Genomic DNA, 21755 nt, shown 5'->3' with positions numbered 1-21755 from the left:
ACTGTACCCAGTGCATGTATAAACAAACAAATAAATAAATAAATAAAATACGTGCCTCTTTAAAAAAAAAAAAAAGCAACCTATGAAGCTATCCGCAGCCACTACAGCATGAGTTCAATTCCCAGCCAGCCAGGGAGCAACCCACATGGTGCAGCAGACCTCTCCTGCCTTGCCCGCTGCTACCCTCAGCAGTGTACTTCAGTCAGTCTGCCTGTTCTGTTCCCCACTCTGTCTCTGGTGAATCCTCTTACCCCCCGCACTACTGGTCTTGTACCCCCAGCTCTTATATGCATAAATAAATAAATCCTTTAAAAAAAATTACAATCTTCCCTTTCAGTAAATGTGCCTTTTGTTATAAAAAGGTAAGGTAAATTTAAATATTTGCTAGTAATCTTTAAAGATACTAATCTGGAATCATGGCTTCCTATATGGGCTAAAGGTAAGGTAGCTTATATCCAGTTTGCCCAGACAGCACTTTCCACCTGACCTGATTTTATGTAGCACCTATTTTACTCTTAGAAGTTCCCTGGGTTTTTTTGTTTGTTTGTTTTGGGTTTTTTTTTTTTTTTTTTTAAGATTTATTTATTTATTTATATAAGCGCTGGGTACAGTCAGAAGTGTGGGAGGGTGAGAGAATTCACGAGCGTCAGAGCGGGGAGCAGAGCAAGCAGACTGATGAAGTACACTGCTGAGGGGAGCAGCAGGCGGCAGGAGAGGTCTGCATGCCACGTGGGACCCTCACCCGGTGGCCGGGGATCGAACTGGCGCTGCCGAGGCTGCGGGCAGCTTCGCAACCCAGCGCTCAAACACTGTGCCACCGGGGAGGCCCAGAAGTTCCCTATTTTATGGTGACGTTATCAAGGAATTTCTCAAAATTGTGTGCCAATGTTTGTAATTTGTATTTTTTGGCAAAAAAATGTTCTATTGTCCTTCACATTTATAAAAGGATTTTAAATGTTTAAATGTCATCAGATTGCCTAAAACAGTAAGTATTTTCTAAACTGAAAAACAAGGCACAAGGATCTATGACAAACTTTGAGTTCTATATCTGTATTCAAGTCTCTGCCTTTTTACTTCTCGAGATGGTAGCCTCAGATGTCCCATCACAAGCAATTCAAATGATACCTAATGCTTTCAACTAACCTTGAACCTTAGAACTTAGTTTTTAAGTGTTGGTACCTCATGTTTAGCTCATGGGAGAGTGGGATTAATTGTTATTACTTTCATCCATTCATCTATCTGTCTACATTTAGTATAATTTTGCAAAATACAAATGAATGTGTTTAATATATTCATAGCAGATATCTGGGAATGCACAAACACCAAAAAAATAGTTATTACTATTCTAAACATGAATGTAATTGCTTTAAAAAGTCATCACTGTCCAAGGCTTTCTGTCACATGTAAAGATGAAACATAGAAATACATTTTAATTTGCTCTCCTACTCATTGCGCATACTGCATTCTGGATAACTTAAAATTTTTCAGATTGATTCCATGAAAAGAGATGGTAAATAAGGCAGTTTAAGGATGTATATCTTCTCTCCATAAATACATCAGGAAAAAGCAGAAATGTTGTGAGACCCACCTTTGAATTACAGGATCCAACAACAACAGACTGAAAGCCTTGAGAATATCTTCTAGCTATGTGTAGATTCTTGTGACTTAAATTAAGTTTATAAAACCAATCCCAGCACAACTGAATACTAAAATTACTACAAATTTTAGGACTCACAAGCACAAGTATGAATATAATGTGTACTGTTCTCGGATTAGCAGATCAGAGAGAATATTGCGAAAAATAGCATTTCCCAGTGTGTTCTGGTTTTCAGAAGAGTAGCCTCAGATCATCTCCCTTGAATTAGCATGTCTATTCTATATGTCCTCTTAATTTGCCTAATTACACACTATCATTTGCATTTGATTCAAATGGACTCCTACATATTTGTCTTCACTGTTATCTAAATACAAAGTATTAAACTAAATCCATTTCAGATAGCTGATTTCGCTCATATTGAAAGTTACAAGCACTTTTCTCAGGCTCCTGGAGCATTTGGATACCTCTTACATGCATAAATTAGTAAGCTGGGCCTCCCTGATGTCACAGGAGCACCACACTGTGAAGCTGTCCGCAGCCTCTGCGGTGCAGGTTTGATCCCAGCCGACCGGCGAGGGTCCCACATCTCTCCTGTCTCCCCCGCTGCTCCCCTCAGCAGTGTATTTCGTCAGTTTGCCTCTTCTGTTCCCCGCTCTGTCTCCGGTGAATCCTCTCACCCTCCAGCGCATCTGGCCTGTACCCTGGTTCTTGTATAAAAATAAATAAATCTTTACAAAAAAATAAATAAATAAATTAGTAAGCTGTTTTAAAGTTGAAAATGTGAAAGTCACAAAATTTGTTTTGGCCTACTCTTTGAATGAACTGAAAGTAAAACTTGTTATCTTTTTAAAAATATAATACTGCTTTAACAGGTTAAAGCATTATGAGAAGTATTTTTAAGAGGTAGCCAACATAAAGTGGTTGGAAAGCTACATTAGTATTTTATTTTATTTTGTTTTTGTTTTTGTTTTTTTCTTTCTTTTTTTTTTTAATAAATTTTATTGTTATATTCCCCATACAATTGCAGCCCCCCCATTCTGACCCCAATCCCTCCCCTCCCGCCCCCGCCCCCCTAAAAGTGTCTCTGGTTCATAGTTTTTTGTTGATTTTGATTTTCACTTTCTTATATTCATTTTCCTGGTCCCTTATTTAAGTTTTCTAGATTCCTGCTATGAGTGAGACCATCCGGTACTTTTCTTTTTCTTTTTGGCTTATTTCGCTGAGCATGATCCCTTCCAGCGCCATCCATGTTGCTGCAAATTGCATGTGTTTATCTTTTTTTTTTTTTTAAATTTTTCTAGAGGCATGTTTTATTTATTTGTTTGTTTGTTTGTTTTGTTTATACATGCACTGGGTACAGTCAGAAGTGCAGGAGGGTGAGAGAATTCACCAGAGTCAGAGCAGGGGGCAGAGCAGGCAGAAGGACCGAAGTACACTGCTGAGGGGAGCAGCGGGCGGCAGGAGAGGTCTGCGCGCCTTGTGGGACCCTCCTCCGGTGGCCGGGGAGCAGCCGGGGATCGAACCAGTGCAGCAGAGGCTGCCGGCAGCTTCGCAACCCAGCGCTCAACCGCTGCGCCACCTGGGAGGCCCATGTTTATCTTTTTTGAATGCTGAGTAATATTCCATGGTATATATGTACCACATCTTCTTGATCCAGTCATCTATTTTTGGGCATTTGGGTTGTTTCCAAAGCTTAGCTATTGTAAACAGTGCTGCTATAAACATAGGGGTGCAGGTGTTCTTTGGAATTGATGTTTCTGTGTCCTTTGGGTAAATACCTAGGAGTGGAATTGCTGGATCATATGGAAGCTCTATGTTTAGTAGGTCCAGAAATCTCCACACAGCTTTCCACAGTGGTTGGACCAGTTTGCACTCCCACCAACAGTGCAGGAGAGTTCCTTTTTCTCCACACCCTCGCCAGCATTTGTTGTTGCAAGTTTTTTTAATATGTGCCATTCTCACTGGTGTAAGATGGTATCTCATGGTAGTTTTGATTTGCATTTCCCTGATGACAAGTGATGTTGAACATTTTTTCATATGCCTGTTGGCCATTTGCATTTCCTCTTCAGAGAAGTTTCTTTTTAGCTCTTCTGCCCATTTTTTGACTGGATTATTTTCTTTGTTGTTGTTGAGTCTCATCAGCTCTTTGCAGATTTTTGTGATCAGTCCTTTATCATTAGTGTTGGGTGCAAAAATGTTCTCCCAGTTGGTGGGGTTTCTCTTTGTTTTTGTTATTGTCTCTTTTGCTGTGCAAAAGCTCTTTAATTTGATGTAGTCCCAGCTGTTTATCTTTGCCTTCACTATCACTGCTTTGGGTGATGTGTCTGTAAAGATGTCTTTGATGTGCAAATCACGTAGTGTTTTGCCTATATTTCCTTCTATATATTTTATGGTTTCAGGTCTTATGTCTAGTTCTTTAATCCATTTTGAGTTGATTTTTGTGTATGGTGTGAGGTCGTGGTCAAGCTTCATTCTTTTGCATGTAGCGACCCAGTTTTCCCAGCACCATTTATTGAACAAACTTTCTTTGCTCCAATGCATAGTCTTTGCTCCTTTGTCAAATATTAGTTGACCATAAATCTGTGGGTTTATTTCTGGATTTTCTATTCGATTCCATTGGTCTGTATGTCTGTTCTTGTTCCAATACCATGCAGTTTTGATGATTATGGCTTTGTAGTAGAGTTTGAAGTCTGGGAGTGTGATGCCTCCATTCCCTTCTTTTTTTTTCAGGAGAGCTTTGGCTATTCGGGGTTTTTTGTGATTCCATATGAATTTCATCAATAATTGTTCTATTTCTTTGAAGAATGACATTGAAATTTTGATTGGAATAGCATTGAATCTGTATATTGCTTTTGGAAGGATGGCCATTTTAATAGTGTTTATTCTTCCAATCCATGAGCAGGGGATGTCTCTCCATTTCTTTGTGTCTTCTTCTATTTCTTTTAACAGTGTTTTATAGTTTTCTTTGTATAGGTCCTTTACCTCTTTTGTTAGATTTATTCCCAAATATTTGATTTTTTTTGTTTCAATAACAAAAGGGATGGTTTTTTTGATTTCTTCTTCTTCAGATTTATTGTTTGTGTATAGGAAGGCTACTGACTTTTGCGTGTTGATTTTGTATCCTGCCACTTTACTGAACTGATTGATGAGTTGAATTAGCTTTTCTGTGGAGTTTTTGGGGTTCTCTATGTATAATATCATATCGTCTGCAAATAGTGATAGTTTGACTTCTTCTTTTCCTATTTGGATTCCTTGGATGTCTTTCTCTTGTCTTATTGCCCTGGCTAGGACTTCCAGTATTATATTGAAAAGCAGTGGTGAGAGTGGACATCCTTGTCTTGTTCCAGATCTTAATGGAATTGCTTTCAGCTTTTCACCATTGAGAATGATACTGGCTGTTGGCTTGTCATAGATGGCCTTTATGATGTTGAGGTATGTTCCTTGTATCCCAAGAATTTCAAGGGCTTTTATCATGAATGGGTGTTGCACTTTGTCGAAAGCTTTCTCAGCATCTATTGATATTATCATATGGTTTTTATATTTCTTTTTGTTGATGTGTTGGATAACGTTGATTGATTTTCGGATGTTAAACCATCCTTGTGTCCCTGGAATGAATCCTACTTGGTCGTGGTGAATTATCTTATGGATACATTGTTGGATTCTGATAGCTAAAATTTTATTGAGGATTTTTGCATCAGTGTTCATTAAGGAGATTGGCCTGTAGTTTTCCTTTTTTGTGTTGTCCTTGTTCGGTTTTGGTATTAGTGTAATGTTGGCTTCATAAAACGTGTTTGGTATTGTCCCTTCCTTCTCAAATTTTTGGAAGAGTTTGTGAAGGATAGGCACTAATTCGTCTCTGAATGTTTGGTAGAATTCATTTGTAAATCCATCAGGTCCTGGGCTTTTGTTTTTGGGGAGGTTTTTGATTACCATTTCAATTTCGCTAATTGTAATTGGTCTGTTTAGGTTTTCTATTTCTTCTTTATCTAGCTTTGGGTGATTGTAGAGTTGTAGGAATTTGTCCATCTCCTCTAGATTGTTAAACTTGTTTCCATATAACTGTTCATAGTAGTTACTGATTATTCTTTTGATTTCTGCTGTGTCCGTTGTGATTTCTCCTCTTTCATTGATGATCCTGTTTATTTGTGCTTTCTCCCTTTTTTCCTTTGTGAGCCTGGCTAGGGGTTTGTCTATTTTATTGATTTTTTCAAAGAACCAGCTCTTGGTTTCATTGATCTTTTGGATTGTTTTTTTAGTTTCAATTTCATTTATTTCTGCTTTGGTTTTTATTATTTCTTTTCTTCTACTGGTTTTGGGGTTTTTTTGTTGTTCTTTTTCTAGATCTTTGAGCTTCGAGATTAGGTTGTTTCTTTGCGTTCTTTCTTGTTTCTTGATGTGAGCTTCTATTGCTATATATTTTCCTCTTATTACTGCTTTTGCTGCATCCCATACATTTAGGATATTGGTGTCCTCCTTGTCGTTCAATTCAAAAAATTTTTTAATTTCTTCTTTGATCTCCTCATTAGTCCAATGGTCTTCCAGTAGTGTGGTTTTTAATCTCCATGAGGTAGGAAAGTTCCTTGCCTTCTTTTTATGGTTTATTTCTAGTTTGATGCCTTCATGGTCAGAAAAGATGGTTGATATGATTTCAATCTTGGTGTATCTGTTGATGTTTGTCTAGTGCCCCAGTATGTGATCGATCCTGGAGAATGATCCGTGTGCACTTGAGAAAAATGTGTACTCCGTTTCTTTGGGGTTTAGTGTTCTATAGATGTCTGTTAAGCCCAATTGCTCTAGGTCCTTATTTAGAGCTTTGGTTTCTTTACTTATTTTTTGTCTTGTTGATCTATCCATTGTTGATAGTGGTGTGTTGAAGTCTCCCACTACGTATGTGTTTTCTCTGATGTCTGTTTTCAGAGAGGACAACAGTTGTCTGATATATTTTGGTGCTCCTTCGTTTGGTGAGTATATGTTAATGAGTGTTATTTCTTCTTGAAGTATTGTCCCCTTGATCATAATGTAGTGACCATTGGGGTCTCTTTTTATCTTTTTGAGTTTGAAATCTGTTTTATCTGATATAAGTATAGCTGTTCCTGCTTTCTTTTTTGGTCCATTTGCTTGTAGGATTGTTTTCCATCCTTTAACTTTGAGCCTATTTTTATCTTTTGTAGCTAAATGTGTTTCCTGGAGACAGCAAAAGGTTGGGTTTTGTTTCTTAATCCAGGCTGCAACTCTGTGTCTTTTTATTGAAGAGTTTAGTCCATTTACATTTAGAGTTAATATTGATATGTTAACATCTGTATTTGCCATTGTGTTTGTCTTTCCTTTGATTTTATTTATTTATTCTTTTAATAACTTTTTTTTTTTTGGCCTTCTTTCATTGTTATTCATCCCTCTGAGGTTCTGGCTTTAGGACTCCTTGTAGTATTTTTTGGAGTGGGGGTTTAGTTGCAATGAAATTCCGGAGTTTCTGTTTGTCTGGGAAGGTCCATATTCTTTCTTCAAAGAGGAAGGAGAGCTTTGCGGGATAGAGTATTCTTGGTTGGCATCTGTTTTCTTGGAGTCTGTTGACTATGTCCCTCCACTCTCTCCTTGCCCGTAGTGTTTCTTCGGAGAAGTCTGATGTCAGCCTGATTGGTTTTACTTTGAATGTTATCTGTTTCTTCCCTCTTGCCAGCTTCATTATTTTTTCCTTGTCCTGGATTCTTGGGAGCTTTACTATTATGTGTCTTGCTGTATTTTTCCTTTCGTCGTGGAAGTTTGGTGTTCTTCTTGCTTCTTGTATATCAATTTTCAGCTCCTTCTTCACATTTGGGAAGTTCTCTTCAATTATCTCTTTGAATATTTTCTCTGTTCCTACATCTCTCTCCTCTCCTTCTGGTATTCCTATAACTCTTATATTTCCTTTCCTCATGGAGTCAGATAGTTCCCGAAGTCTTTCTTCGTTCTTTTTCCTTTGTACTTCTCTTTCCTTTTCTGTTTTGGTTCTTTTTATTTCTGTGTCTTCAAGATTACTTATTCGTTCTTCCATTTCATCTATTCTGCTTTCATTGCTTTTCCCAGAATTCTTTAGTTCTTCCATTAATTCTTTGATCTCCTGCATTTCTTTTACTTCCCTCTTTAGGGACTCAATTTCTTTCTTCTGACCATTATTTTCCCTCTCTAGGGACTCAATTGCATTCTTCTGATCGTTGATTATTTTCCCCTTATCATTGTTTTCCTTTATGACTTCTGTCAGTTTTTTAATCACGGCAATTTTAAATTCTCTTTCTGGAAGGCTCAGAAATTCTTCCAAGTTATTGTCGTTGCAATCTGGGGGCTGGTTTTCTTTTTGTGGTGTGCTTTTTCTCTGGAGAGTTGCTAGGTTGCGTGTGTTTCTTCTCCTCCCTACTGTCTGTTTTCTAATTTGCCGTATGCATTGGGACACTGTGTTGTTGGGACTGGCCGGCATCTTGGGTGGGCTTCTCTGCTCCCCTCTGGTTCCTCCAGGAGTCATCTGTCAGTTTCAAGCAGTCTTCACTGGAGAAAGGTCCCTGTTCTAAAATGCCGATGTGGGGACACACTCCCCTGTGCGCCTGGTCTGCCCCGGCGGTGGGTTCCTGCTCCCCCTCTGGGCTTGGACTGCAGGCCAGAGGGGGTCTGGCGTGGGCGAACTTCCCCCGCTCACCTCTGGCTCCTGAGGAAGCCTTCTGCAGGTAGTCTTTACTGAAGAAATGTCCCTGTTCTAAAATGGTGATGTGGGACACACTCCCTGCGCGTCTGGTCTCAGGCACACTCTTCTGCGCGCCTGGTCTGCCCCGGCTGTGGGTGCTCGCTCTTCCTGTGGGCTCAGACTACTTGTTCGGAAGGGGCCCGGTGTGGGCTAACTCCCCAGCTGGCCACTAGCTCCTTCAGGAGCCTCTGCTGGCTTCAAGTCGCTAAGTGGCGCCAGAGATCTCTCCTAGAACCCTTGGGGAGCTGATTTTCCACCCCGTGGGACAGGGAGCAGAGCGGGGATGGTAGGGTACACCTCAACGGCTTTGGGGTGCTGTGTCTGCCTTGTGCCCCACCTTCATGGGGAACCCACGCCCCTAATTTCGTGCCCCGGGTCTCAGTTCCAAAGCCCTCAGTTCCAGGACGCGGGCTGTAGCCCAGATCAGTGGCGCGGGAATGGCGCCTTTTGAATCCCGCTCCCCTGCCTGGGCACCTTGTTCCTGCTCACTCAGGGAGGGCCTCCGCGGTCTCCCCGCAAGCCTAGGTCGCAGGCGCGGGGACCTGGGCAGCTGCGATCCGAGCGCCGCTTACCGGGCGGCCGGGGCTGTGTGCTGGTGCTGGTCTCCTCCTGGGGGGCGGGGCTCTCTTTAATGGCGCCTGGAGCTCACCTCCGCGGCGGATCCTGCAGGGTTCGCCACAGCTCCCGTTCATGGGGTGTGGTGGCTGAAATAGTTCCTTTCCACTCACAGTCCCGCTTGCTGCGTCCGTTGTTCTTGTTGGCCGTTTTGGTTTGTTGTTTCCCTCCTCTCTGCCGGTCGGAGAGTGCCGCCTCTGTGGGCGGGGGAGGGGAGCAGGGTTCTGCGCTTCCCTCCCTTCTGGTCCTCTTTTATGGCAACTTTCTTCTTTGGGCAGTTTGCTGGCGTCACCCGTTTATCTTCCGTGTCCCAGTTCTCACTGGGACCTGCCGCTTTTCCTCCCTATTAACTTTTTTTAATGGGAGATCTTACTCGCAGCGTCTCCTCGCCGCCATGTTGCTCCGCCCCTCTCTATATTAGTATTTTAAAAGGCATTATTATAATAATTAAAGTTAATTCTACCCAAGAAAAATTCTAGATGTGGTTTTCTGAGTAACTTTTTGCCTACCTTCAAAAATGAACTTGTTCTACTTAACTGTTAATTAATTTTTTGTAAGTAGCTTGCAACTAATGGAATATTCCATTGAAGCATTTTATTAAAGGAAGTAGTTAATAAGCAGATGTGAGTGGTAATATTATATCTGCATCTAGCTCCAAATTATCTGTGTTGATAGGGATTAGTAGGTTACTAAGTTTCCCAAGGTTTAAGATGTTTAAGGATGGAAGAAAAATGTTGACTGTGTTATTGTTATCTTTTGAGTTTTTATTAAGTCTTAAACTTACTGCAGACTTATACTGGAGCAACCTAGTGGAAATGTGGCCAATGGAATAGAATTTATTTTACAGCCTTGCCATCTATATCAGAAGTGACGTTCTAATTTTGATTAGACAGTCTAGCCAGATACTTAAATAAAACTGGTTGATGAATGGTTTATAAATACAGTATTCACATAATACCTATATCTATAAATACTTAAAAAGCTTATGACTGTATAGTTCATGAGATTATCTAATAAATATTTGCTTTTCAGATTATTGATAAAAGCAAGAGAGACCCAACAGAAGAAATTGAAATTCTTCTTCGTTATGGACAGCATCCAAACATTATTACTCTAAAGGATGTAAGTAGATTATTTGATCTAGATCATTTGAATTAGTCAGTTGTCTACTTGCATTTGGAACGTTTTGAACTATCATGTGGTAGACAAAGAACTTGATATAGTAAGTAGAAAAAAGATTGGAGAACAACATATGTAGCATAATTGCATTTATAAAGAAAAGTATGTTGATATAGTGAATTTTTCTACTTTTGCCTCAAGAAGAAATATATTGCTGACATTATTGCTTTTAAAATCTGTATTTATTTGAACATGTCAGCATTAAATTAATAATTTGAGATTGACTAATCTCATGCTGTATGGACACACTGCTTTCCAAGGTACAGCCAGAGATACCTAACACTTTCATGTACATGTCACTTGCCTGCCTACAATTCATACTCCCCATCACCTCCAGACCCTGCCTTCCTGGGTAGTAGTTTTCACACTTCTTTGCTTACTCTACACTCCCAACCATGCTCCAGTATGTTCCAGTTTTTGAGCGTGTCTCATTTCTCATGAATTTATGGTTCACTTCTTGAGAACTACAGTTCCCTCCTTTGCCTTGCTAACTACGTAAGCATACCTAAGATAGGTAAGGCAGTACTTACTCCAGAAACCCTGCTCTGCCTATCATTACTCCCAAGACAAAAGAGGCATCCTTTCCTACCGCCCTGTGTCTTTTATATAACAGTTGTTGGCAAGGAGTGTGAACTCACCAGGCAGCATTAACGCTGATGGTGCTCAGAGCGGCTCAAAGGCCGTATCTGGGTATTGGAGACCAGATATGTCATGTGGCACTAAGCAGGAGAACTTCTAAGGTACCTTTCACTTCTGAGATTTTTGAATTTGAAAATGTTACCCTCCTCCATCCTAACCAAAATTCCTGTTTCCTCAGATTAATTTAAAAGGAAAATGTTAAATTAGTTGCATTAAAATGTGATGCTGTTTAACTTAACTGAATCTTTGATATAATCTCTAAAAATCCAGTCAAGGAAATTAAAAAGGAAGTATAAAAAACTTTTGCTCAGCCTTGCCTTGGAAGCTCCCTAAGCTGGCACTGTTTTTTACATCTTTGCTCCTTCCTTCATTTCAGATTCCAAAATCTACTATTCCAAAATCAAATTCCAAATCCACTTTTATTGCAGCAGCTCAACATTTTCTTAACTTTCATTTCTATGTCTGTTTCTCCCTAATAAAATAAAAACTTCTGAGGTCAGGTACCTTGTTTTCTCTATATTTGGGGTCCTGTCTCTTGCTACCTCTTATGAAGCAGAATACAGATGTGCAGTAACTTTATGGTGAGGGGGTAAAAAAGGAATTAAAAATATTTTTTTTTATTGAAGTAACATTCATTTACAACACTGTATATGATTCAAGTGAATAGGTTCACATTTCCTCTGATGCACATCACCATGCCACACAGAGGAACTGGAATTTAATAAGGGAGTTAATTTGATTCATAATTGCCTTGAATACAAATTCAAAATTACACTGTGTTTCCTGTTTCTATATTAGGAGATCAGTGGTATATTTCTGTGTGATTAAATGAAATTTCTCTTTGCTAGTTAATCTTCCTGTTTAATTCTTACTGCAATTTTCAGTTTAATCAAAAGCAGAATAATTCATTTGTGCTGTATATATAATACAAAACTTCTACAATGCAGAGGTTCCAAGGTAAATCGTCAGATAGAAAAGAGATCGAGGGAAATAACCCATAAGAGCAAAAGTCCAATGTCCCTTCATATGCAATGCCTGTAGTTACTTTGATTGCTATAAATTGTGTTTCTCAGAAGGAAATTATAGGACAGTTTGACATTCAGTCTCATCAGTTCCTATTTTAATATTCTTATGTGGATATAGGCCACCCCGGTGGCGCAGCTGGTTGAGCGCAGCACTGTGAAGCTGTCCACAAGCCTCTGCAGCGCAGGTTCGATTCCCAGCCAGCCAGGGAGACACCCACTTGGCGCGGCAGACCTCTCCTGTCTCGCCAGCTGCTCCCCTCAGCAGTGCTTTTGGTCCGTCTGCCTGTTCTCCTCCCCACTCAGTCTCTGGTGAATCCTCTCACTCTCCCACGCCTCTGGCCTGTACCCCAGCTCTTGTATAAATAAATAAATCTTTAAAAAAATATTCTTATGTGGATATTAACAATTATTTGAAAATTTTACATTCTCCATTGGTTGTGATAAGTAAAATCTTCCTTGAATATAAAATTAGTTTTATTTCTTTCTAATATGCTAAACTTTGTTCTGAACACATGCTAAACTTCTAATTTTTACATTTTGATGTTGAATTTCATAGGTATATGATGATGGAAAATATGTGTATGTAGTAACAGAACTTATGAAAGGGGGTGAATTGCTGGATAAAATTCTTAGACAGAAATTTTTCTCTGAACGAGAGGCCAGTGCTGTTCTGTTTACTATAACCAAAACTGTTGAGTATCTTCACGCACAAGGGGTAAGTCTTTTAACATTTAATATATACATACATACATATATACACAAACCTTTTTTCTTACTGTTGTTTTGTCAATGTTTGAGATAAAATTACAAAGAAATCACTTTATGCACATAATGGAAAATTATTATTAACTTAATCATCCTATTTGTCCTCTAGATAAACTTCTTCCATTGAACTTGAAGTGCTACTTTGAAGTTTTAACTTACTTAAATTCTTATGCTTCTTGAGAAAAAGTGGGTGAGAGTTTCTCATCTGAAAAGCATAGCACTGTTTGTACTAGGCCACTCCATACTCTTAAAAACTGGGTCCACTTCAAGTTCAAAAGCAGAACCAGAGAATCCTAGATTGTAGTCACATAAAAAAGGAAATTTTTCAAATAGATGAGGCCAAATAATAGTCATCTGGCTTATGGATGGTGGATGCTCTCCTCATTTCTTCCTGTGTATGTTTTTTTTTTTTTTAAATGCTACAAAAGAGGAAATGAAGGGTGAGAGGGAGGACAGAGCAATAGAAAAGTAAAGAGAGATAGAAAGCAAGGAGGTAAAAAAGTTACTTCTTAGGGGTGTATTTGCAAGACTTTATACTCATTTGTCTTTGCTGCTAGAAGCTGACAAATGGAGTGTGTTAATTCTAGAGCTTGTTGACTTCCAGCTGGCCAAAATTTATCTAGTACATTCTATACCTAGAAATTAGTAAAACTTAGTGGTCAGTGAGGAAGATATGATTTCATAGTCATCAAAGTCTTCTATTTTCTTTTTGCACTGCCTCCTCAGTAGTTATTAAAATAGTCAAGAGAAGTAATGTTTCAGATGTTAAAATTAAAACTGAGATGATGGATAATAATAGACTCAGAATTTGGTAATAAAATCTGATAAGGAGTGTCAAAGAGGCTTATAATAAAAGAAGTAGTTAAGAAAGTGAATCAAGGGAGGGGAAATAATACAAAACTCTCAAGGAGGGTGTGTGTGTGTGTGTGTGTGTGTGTGTGTGTGTGTGTGTTTTGTTCCTTAAATTCCAAACAAATTTCTTTTTTTCTTCTTTTCTACTAAACCCCATGTCTATTTCATTGAGTCTTGTCACCATGTTTGTTGTTTACATCCTTGGGGGTGCCCTTCCCTCTACTTAGAATGCAACCATCCTCCGTTGTTCTGTCCTGCTTAGTGTTCTCCTCTTGGATCAGATGTTACCCCTCTTGACACCCTTCCTGACCTCCCCAGTTATGTCCTGTCTCTCACCTGTTTATTCTCTGCCTTCCCCCACTACTGTGAAAACTCATAGCATATAAAGGCAAGGGTCTTGTTCACAGTAGTATCTGCAGTTCCATGTATAATACCCTAGCACGATAGGTACGCCATAAATGTCTGATGGATAAATGAATAACCTGGAAACTTTTCACATTTCTCCTTAACCCACTTATTCATTTGGGTTCTTCCCTCCTCTCCTTACCCCGTTCTGTGTTAGAGTTATGATTACATTATCAGTATTTTATAATGTGGTACAATTTAAAGGTCGGTGTTCATCATCTTGTTAAGTGCATTTGACAGTTTATGAAATAATGAATTTTCTGTAATGGAAATATATCATTAATGTAACTTTAATTTGTACTTCAATTAGGTGGTTCACAGAGATTTGAAACCTAGCAACATTCTTTATGTGGATGAATCTGGCAATCCAGAATCTATTCGGATTTGTGATTTTGGCTTTGCCAAACAGCTAAGAGCAGAAAATGGTCTTCTCATGACTCCTTGTTATACTGCAAATTTTGTTGCACCGGAGGTAATTGTGAGAGCTTGCTTGCAATGTGTCCCTGTATTTAAAAACGCATTTGCTGTGTTTAATATTGAATAGTTAATAGTTATTTAACTGAAGACTTACTGAACAAATAGTTAAAATATAATGTTGGTAATTCACTGTCATCAGTTCACTACTACCTCTTGTCCTTCTCCTGTCCTGACTTCTGTGTTTCTGCATTATCACCAGCTGTAGCTGTCTGCTCTCAGGAACACTTCTGTGCCTATTGGTGCATGAAATTAAATAGCAACTAGTAGCTGCTGCTCCTTGCCTAAGACCCTTCTACTTTACTGTTTTTGTCAACATCTACCTGTTTTTCCTTCGCTAAAATGTCATCGTCTCTTCTCAACTTTAGCTGCCTCACTCATTACCATCTGTTATCCCCAAAAACCAATTCAGGGGTTATGGGTTTATAGAATCCTTGCCCCTGCTTCCCTCACCACACAGCCACAGCCCAGGTCTCCCTCTTTTATGCCATGGTCTTTCCACACAAGAGCTCCAAAACTCCTAACATCATCTTCAAGCACTGCTTTGATGAGGTTGCTATTGTCCCTTAGAAACTGTAATTCCCATTGTAGCAAATCTAAAATCCTCTGCTTTGTCCTCAAGATTTCTTGCCTTTTTATTATTGCTATATTTTCAAAACAGTAATTGAACTAAGATAATAAAAATAATGGTTACTATAATGTAGTGTTTATGTGCCCTCTACATTTTAACTGATTTTATTCTCACAACATATAGTAGAGATATAATAATTCATTCTCATTATAACTATGTGAAGTAAGTACTTTCATTCACATTTTCCAGGAAACCAGGGGCACAGTGGGGGATTATGCAAGGTCACATCTAGATTTGATTTCAGGCAATCTGGCTATGAAGTCTGTGTTTTTACCATGTGGTAGATATTTCACAAAAATGATGAAAGTTAACAATGTTAGGGTTGTTTTAGGAAAGGATTGTAGAGTTGGATTTCCCTTTTCTATTTTCCAAGGTTTTTATCAGTTTTTCTTTTAGAAATAAAATAGCATTTTGGACACACTGATGTCCAAGCATGGTCACTCAATCTAGCCATCACGCTTTCCTTCATGAGCTTTTCCTACTTCATACAAGAGGTCTGTTCTTGAAATCACTATGTAGCCTTGGCAAGTTGGAATATTTTTTGCTTCCAAACTTGCCTCTAAAGTAATCCTCAGGAAATATTCCCTGATCAAACTCTCCTTTCACCTTTTAGCTCTTTGTCCCCTATTTGTCATTTAGTTTTCGAAGTTAGAACTTTGAAGTCAATCTAAAATCCTTCTACTCTCATTTCTCCACATCCAGTCTGTACCCAAATCCTTCTCATTGTGATTCCTAAGTATCTCAGACCCCTTTCCCTTGCCCTCTACATCCAGTCTCTACAAAGTCCTTCCCATTTTATCTGTGCATCTTTTGCTCTTCAACAGCATTTCACTGCTTTGCCACAAATCCTATCAGATGGCCTTGTCTCCAGTCCTTCCTCTTGTCAGCATTTCCTCTTACATCTTGAGTTATCTTTCTGTTACGCACATCTATTTATTTTACTTCCCTGTTTAATATTTCAGTGACATCTGATTGCCTACAGGAAAAAAAAAAATCTGTATTTATAAAAGCCCTTCAATCTCTCTACTATTTCTACTTAGAGATCTGACTATGCTGAACTTCTTCCCTTGCATGGATCATGCTCTGTTCTCTTGCCTTTGCCCTTTGAATGTCCTCTGCCCCCCCCCCCGCCTCTCTCATTGCCTACTACATTCTTACTTAGAGGCCCAATGCAAGCAGGCTGTCAGGTTGAATTGTTAACTATATGTTACTTATTTTCCCTGCTAGATTCCAATTTTATTAAGGAAACCAGAGTTGTTTTTGTATTTGTCACAGTTCATGCCTGATAATAGTTGGTGATTATTAAATGCTTGAGTGAATCATACATATATGTATGTATGATTTTATGCTGTATTATTTGTACTAAGTTATATGTATTTTAAAAGTATTGTTTTATGTAACCATTTCTACAACCCCGTATTAAGTATAATTTGTTAAAATAAGAAATTGCCTTCTATTTATATTATAGTCCTCTATGTGCCACAGTAGCACACACTAAAAGTTAATTTGAATACCAAAATTAAATTTATATATATATATATGAATTATTGGTAGAGGGTTCTAGAATAAGATTAATATTTTATTCTATGTTAATCATGCTTTATTGAAGCTTTTCATATATATGAATTGATTTGGAAGATAGAATTTAGTTCATAGTCTACCCAAATCTATATAATAGACAGTGATGTGGTAATATTAATTATTTTCCCTAGGTTTTAAAACGACAAGGCTATGATGCTGCTTGTGATATATGGAGTCTTGGTGTCCTCCTTTATACAATGCTTACTGGGTGGGTATATATCATGTGTTGTAAGCATTTATTCATCAATACTTACTTTAAATTTTTAGGTTTCTTAATCTCGTGTTTCCATGTTTTCTGATGTTATCTAATATTTATCGTCCGGTATTACCACATCTATATCTGTATCATTACTGATTTTCTGTAATATACTATTCGTTAGTGTCTTGTGATCTCAATTGTTTTTTTCCATACTTTTTGTACTCATGTCATAAATATATACTCATAAGTTTTGGTCCTCCCTGGTGGCTCAAGGGGTTAAGGTGCAACCTATGAAGCTATTCACAGTCACTGCAGCATGAGTTTGATCTCTGGTCAGCCAGGGAGCTACCCACATGGTGCAACAGACCTCTCCTGACTCGCCCACTGCTGCTCTCAGCAGTGTATTTCAGTCAATCTGCCTGTTCTGTTCCCCACTCTGTCTCTGGTGAATCCACTCACCGCCCACACACCTCTGGTCTGTACCCCAGTTCTTGTATGCATAAATAAATAAATCTTTAAATAAATAAATATATACTATTTTAAAATATTTTATTCTATAGTGTTTCATATTTAAAATATTTATATTATTACGTATTAAATCTAATTAATACTTCCAAATTTTTATTTCAACCTGGTGCTTTATGGAACTTTATGTTGTTGCTATTTTTCACTTTGGTAGATTTCAGTAAAGTATTACATTAACTGAATTACTCAGTACTTTTTTTTTTCTTAAAAGATTTATTTTATTTATTTATGCCTACAAGAACTGGGGTGTAGGCCAGAGGTGCGGGGGGTGAGAAAATTCACCAGAGACAGAGTAGGGAGCAAAATAGGCGGATCTACTGAAATAGACTGCTGAGGGGAGCAGCAGGCAAGACAGGAGAGGTGTGCTGCACCATGTGGGTCAGCTCCCTGGCCAGGGATCAAACTCATGCCACAGTGGCTCGCAATAGCTTGATAGCGGTGAGACTTAACCCCTGTGCCACCAGGAAGGCCCCAGAGTACAGAGCACTTTTGGATACTGCAAATAAATATAAAAATTACAACAAAAAAAGAAATTTTATTCATTAACATTTTATTATTATAAATTAGTTACACTCCATTTGCAAATGGCCCTGATGATACACCGGAGGAAATATTGGCACGGATAGGGAGCGGAAAATTCTCTCTCAGTGGCGGTTACTGGAATTCTGTTTCAGACACAGCAAAAGTAAGCATGACTTCCTTTTTATAAGCTTTTGAATATTTATAATCTCTAGTAAGAAATAATATTAGAAACTTTTGTTTACGAAGTAGCATTTTGAAGTGATATCAAAAAACTAGAATTTTGAAATGGACGTTATTTTGTTTCTTTCCCAGAAGGTTTTGGTTTGACCTTATTATCTATGCATCTAAAGCTACTTCTTTTTGTTTAATATTTTTATATATTTTTTTTACATCATTGTTCATTTTTGTGCAGTGTTTGCTTTCTCCTCTCAGGTGTAGTCCCCATAGAATTCCCACCACCAATTCTCCCGTGCACCATCACCACAGTCCCTTGTGTAAAGCTACTTCTTAAAGAACATGATGAAGGGCCTCCCGGGTGGCGCAGCGGTTGAGCGCTGGGTTGCGAAGCTGCCCGCAGCCTCTGCGGCGCCGGTTCGATCCCCGGCTGCTCCCCGGCCACTGGAGGAGGGTCCCACATGGTGCGCAGACCTCTCCTGCCGCCCGCTGCTCCCCTCAGCAGTGTACTTCGGTCCTTCTGTCTGCTCTGCTCCCCGCTCTGGCTCTGGTGAATTCTCTCACCCTCCCGCGCTTCTGACTGTACCCAGTGCATGTATAAACAAAACAAACAAACAAACCAGCAAACAAATAAATAAAGCATGCCTCTATCAAAAAAAAAAAAAAAAAGAACATGATGAATAATAATAGTAGTAATCTTCATGGTCTCTGTGTCTAATTTGCCTCATAGTGCGCTTTGCCTAAATTATTCCTTTCAGTCCTTTTAACAACCCTGATGGAAGAGATATAAAGGATAAGGTATGAGGAAAGGGTAGTAGTATCCCCATTGCACAAAAGACCACGAACCAGAATTTTAGTGTGAATTTGTCCGTGGTAACGTGCCAGGTATGTGTGGGTGTGTCTGAACTGAATAGCTGATTCCAAAGTCATTCTTGCTTAGAATAACTATAGCATATTCTATTTTTGGTCCATATTTTAACGAAAAGGATCTCATCTCTTTTTCATAATAAACAGTAGTATAGTTTATGGCATCCACTTAAAATCTATTTGAAAAGCCTTTTTCACTGGAAGATCTGCCATCCCCTGAATAGCACTAATTGCTTTCAAACTTTGCATAGTTTTCCCACTGGCAAATCCCATTGGTAGCTTTTACCTTTAGTATTGAGAAGTATACAGCCACTGACCCATGGGTGGCCATGCAACCACCCAGAAATCAAACATTCCTCACCCAACCCCATCCTCTCTCTTTGCAAACCGCATGTTTCCATGAGCCAAGACCATACTAGCAAATACCACTTTTCTGACACCAACTAAAAGGGGTATTTCCTAAACTCAGTTTCATTATGGGGAGGAAAGTTTCCCCACATCTCCAACAATGCTCAGGACACCAGCTGGGTGTCCTACAATTCAACTCAACTAAATTCTGACACCATCATACTGGGAGATAGCCCCAGATTCCACAGGTTAAGGGCTCAACCTTTGTGGAAACATTTAGAACCCTCCAATTAAATTCCTATCATTGGACAGTTACTTTCTGCTTTTCAGTATAACTAGCAGCACACACAAAAAAGCCTTAAGTAGCTGAAAATTACTTAAAAACAAACCTACAAAAATTTAAAAAACAACATCTGAGGGGGCAAAAGCCAAAGTTCTTAAAGATACATATAAAATGTAAATTTACCCTTTGTAATGCACTAAAATTACTGTTAGTGGGGGGGAGGGGGCTGGAGCAGAGGCTTAGATGTTTGCCTTTGTTTTTTTTTGTTTTTTTTTTTTGGATAACAAATTGTCATGTGGACCAAATTGCTGAGGAAAAATTGTGTCACAGAAGCTAAGGAAGAATGTTTAACAGTATCGAGTGCTATAGAAAAACTAAAGGTTTAAATTTGTTTTATGATTTTGCTTCCCATTACAGGACCTGGTGTCAAAGATGCTTCATGTTGACCCTCATCAGAGACTGACCGCTGCCCTTGTGCTCAGACATCCTTGGATCGTCCACTGGGACCAATTGCCACAGTACCAACTAAACAGACAGGACGCACCACATCTAGTTAAGGTGAGCAGCCGTATTCAGGTGCTATTGTCTCCACCCTCCAGGAGAAACTGAGACATTTTTTCTGTGCCCCCAGCACCTTTCCCTTTCAGCCTGTGTCCTATTCTCGTGTGGGATTCTCTTCCTGTAGGCGATAGAGAAGACAACAAGTCAAGGCAGGCCTATATATCAGACCAAAGCTAGTTTAAGAATGCCTTCTGATCTCAGGTAGATTAGCTTATGGATTTCCTAACTTTTCTTTATATTTTTCTTTCTTGTGCACAACCAAAAGCAAACTCTCTAAGGTTGTTAGCACTGACAAAACACAAGTTCCAAAAAAAATATGCTGCCTTGCTACCTCTCATACCAAAGAATTGCAGATGGAAAACAAGTTGAGTCGTCTTAAGAAAAGTCCTTGTTATAAGCCAGTCCCTGTCCTCTTTCATCATAATTTCAACCTTCCACCTTGGCCTCTGCAATTTTAGTTAAATCAGAAGTTTTGATCAATTTGGTTATTTTCATAATGAGTCTAATAAGTTATCTGGGGAAAAAATCTTCATCACATATTCTATATACCTGTGACTACCCATTGTCATTATTGTTGTGAACTTTCTTTCCTGTTTTCAGGGTGCCATGGCAGCTACATACTCTGCTTTAAACCGTAATCAGTCACCAGTTTTGGAACCAGTAGGCCGCTCTACTCTAGCTCAGCGGAGAGGTATTAAGAAAATCACCTCCACAGCCCTGTGAAGTGACCTCAGTGAGATACTTGGTACCATGGTGTAAGCTGATAGCACAAGTTCTGGCGACAGGTAGCACATATCTGAGAGACACCTGCAAGCACACTCTGTCCCAGCTGGTACCCATAATGCTGCTGCTCCTGCTGCTGCTCCCGCTTTCGTCTCTTCTCGCTTTAAATGATTGTTAGCAAGTTAGATTTTCCTGGAGCTTCAGATGAAATGAAAATGGAAACGTGACGAAGATATATTCACTGAATCAACAAGAAGAATAATGAACATGAATACCACCTAAAAATACACTGAATAAAGTACTCTACACCATATAGCATTATTTTTATAGGAAATATTTCATGTCCCTTAAATATTCTTTGTTAGTTATAGGGATGGACAGTTTATGTTAAGCACTTAGCTTAAACAATCCGTTTATATTAGCACTGTATCCCTTGTGCCATCCAACATTTTGTATGTTTTTGTAAACAGTTCACATACAGTACATTTCTGTACTGCTTTCTTTAATGTATACATGCCTTGTTTAACTTGGAATCTATTATTAATCAATTGACTATTAAATCTGGTTAAATAGTTCACCTGGATTAACAGTATTGTTGGATAGCCCTAAAAAATGGCCAGATAGTAGAACAGCTGTTGAATGTAATACTTCCAAAATGTACATACCTTTCCCCATGTCTTTTTCACTGGTTCATTCGTTCACTTGTTTCTTAAAGTCAGGTGCTCTGTCAGACTAACCTAGAGAGCTGTTATGGTGGAGAAAGTTACCATGTCTGTGGCATGACATCAAGAGTACATTTATGAAGTCAGTCCATATACTTTGTAACTCCTTAAGGTTCTTTTTCTTTAATTACGGAAGTCATCCTTGTACTTTTAAGTAGTATCCATACTTAGTATTTGGCATACAATTGGGTGTCTTGCCAGTATATATCAAAGCCTTCAGGAGTCATGGTGAAAGATGGGTGCAGAAAATTAGCAACAGGTTGTTGAAGTCCCATTGGATATTTCTAGTTTAAATAGATCAAATTGCGGAATTTAACCTATAATAACAGGATACCTGTTCTTTTGTATCTGACAGG

The 21755-nt window shown here is 38.8% G+C and overlaps 1 protein-coding gene across 1 annotated transcript in view; it reads left to right on the top strand.

Annotated features, from left to right (window-relative positions):
* RPS6KA3 (ribosomal protein S6 kinase A3) overlaps window positions 1-20677 on the top strand; it is a gene marked incomplete at both ends in the record, with an annotated part of 111355 nt that extends 90678 nt beyond the window's left edge. Inside the window, 7 exon segments of the mRNA XM_084258210.1 lie at window positions 9957-10046; window positions 12324-12482; window positions 14100-14261; window positions 16607-16683; window positions 17767-17884; window positions 19811-19951; window positions 20555-20677. Of these exon segments, the coding sequence (XP_084114336.1) occupies window positions 9957-10046; window positions 12324-12482; window positions 14100-14261; window positions 16607-16683; window positions 17767-17884; window positions 19811-19951; window positions 20555-20677 (870 nt within the window).
* Between the last annotated feature and the right edge of the window lie 1078 nt (window positions 20678-21755).

This window comes from Talpa europaea (genome assembly GCF_964194135.1).
Source record: "Talpa europaea genome assembly, chromosome: X".
Classification (NCBI taxonomy): domain Eukaryota; kingdom Metazoa; phylum Chordata; class Mammalia; order Eulipotyphla; family Talpidae; genus Talpa; species Talpa europaea.
Note: the sequence above shows the minus strand (reverse complement) of the source record. Positions and strands in the feature narration are given on the sequence as shown.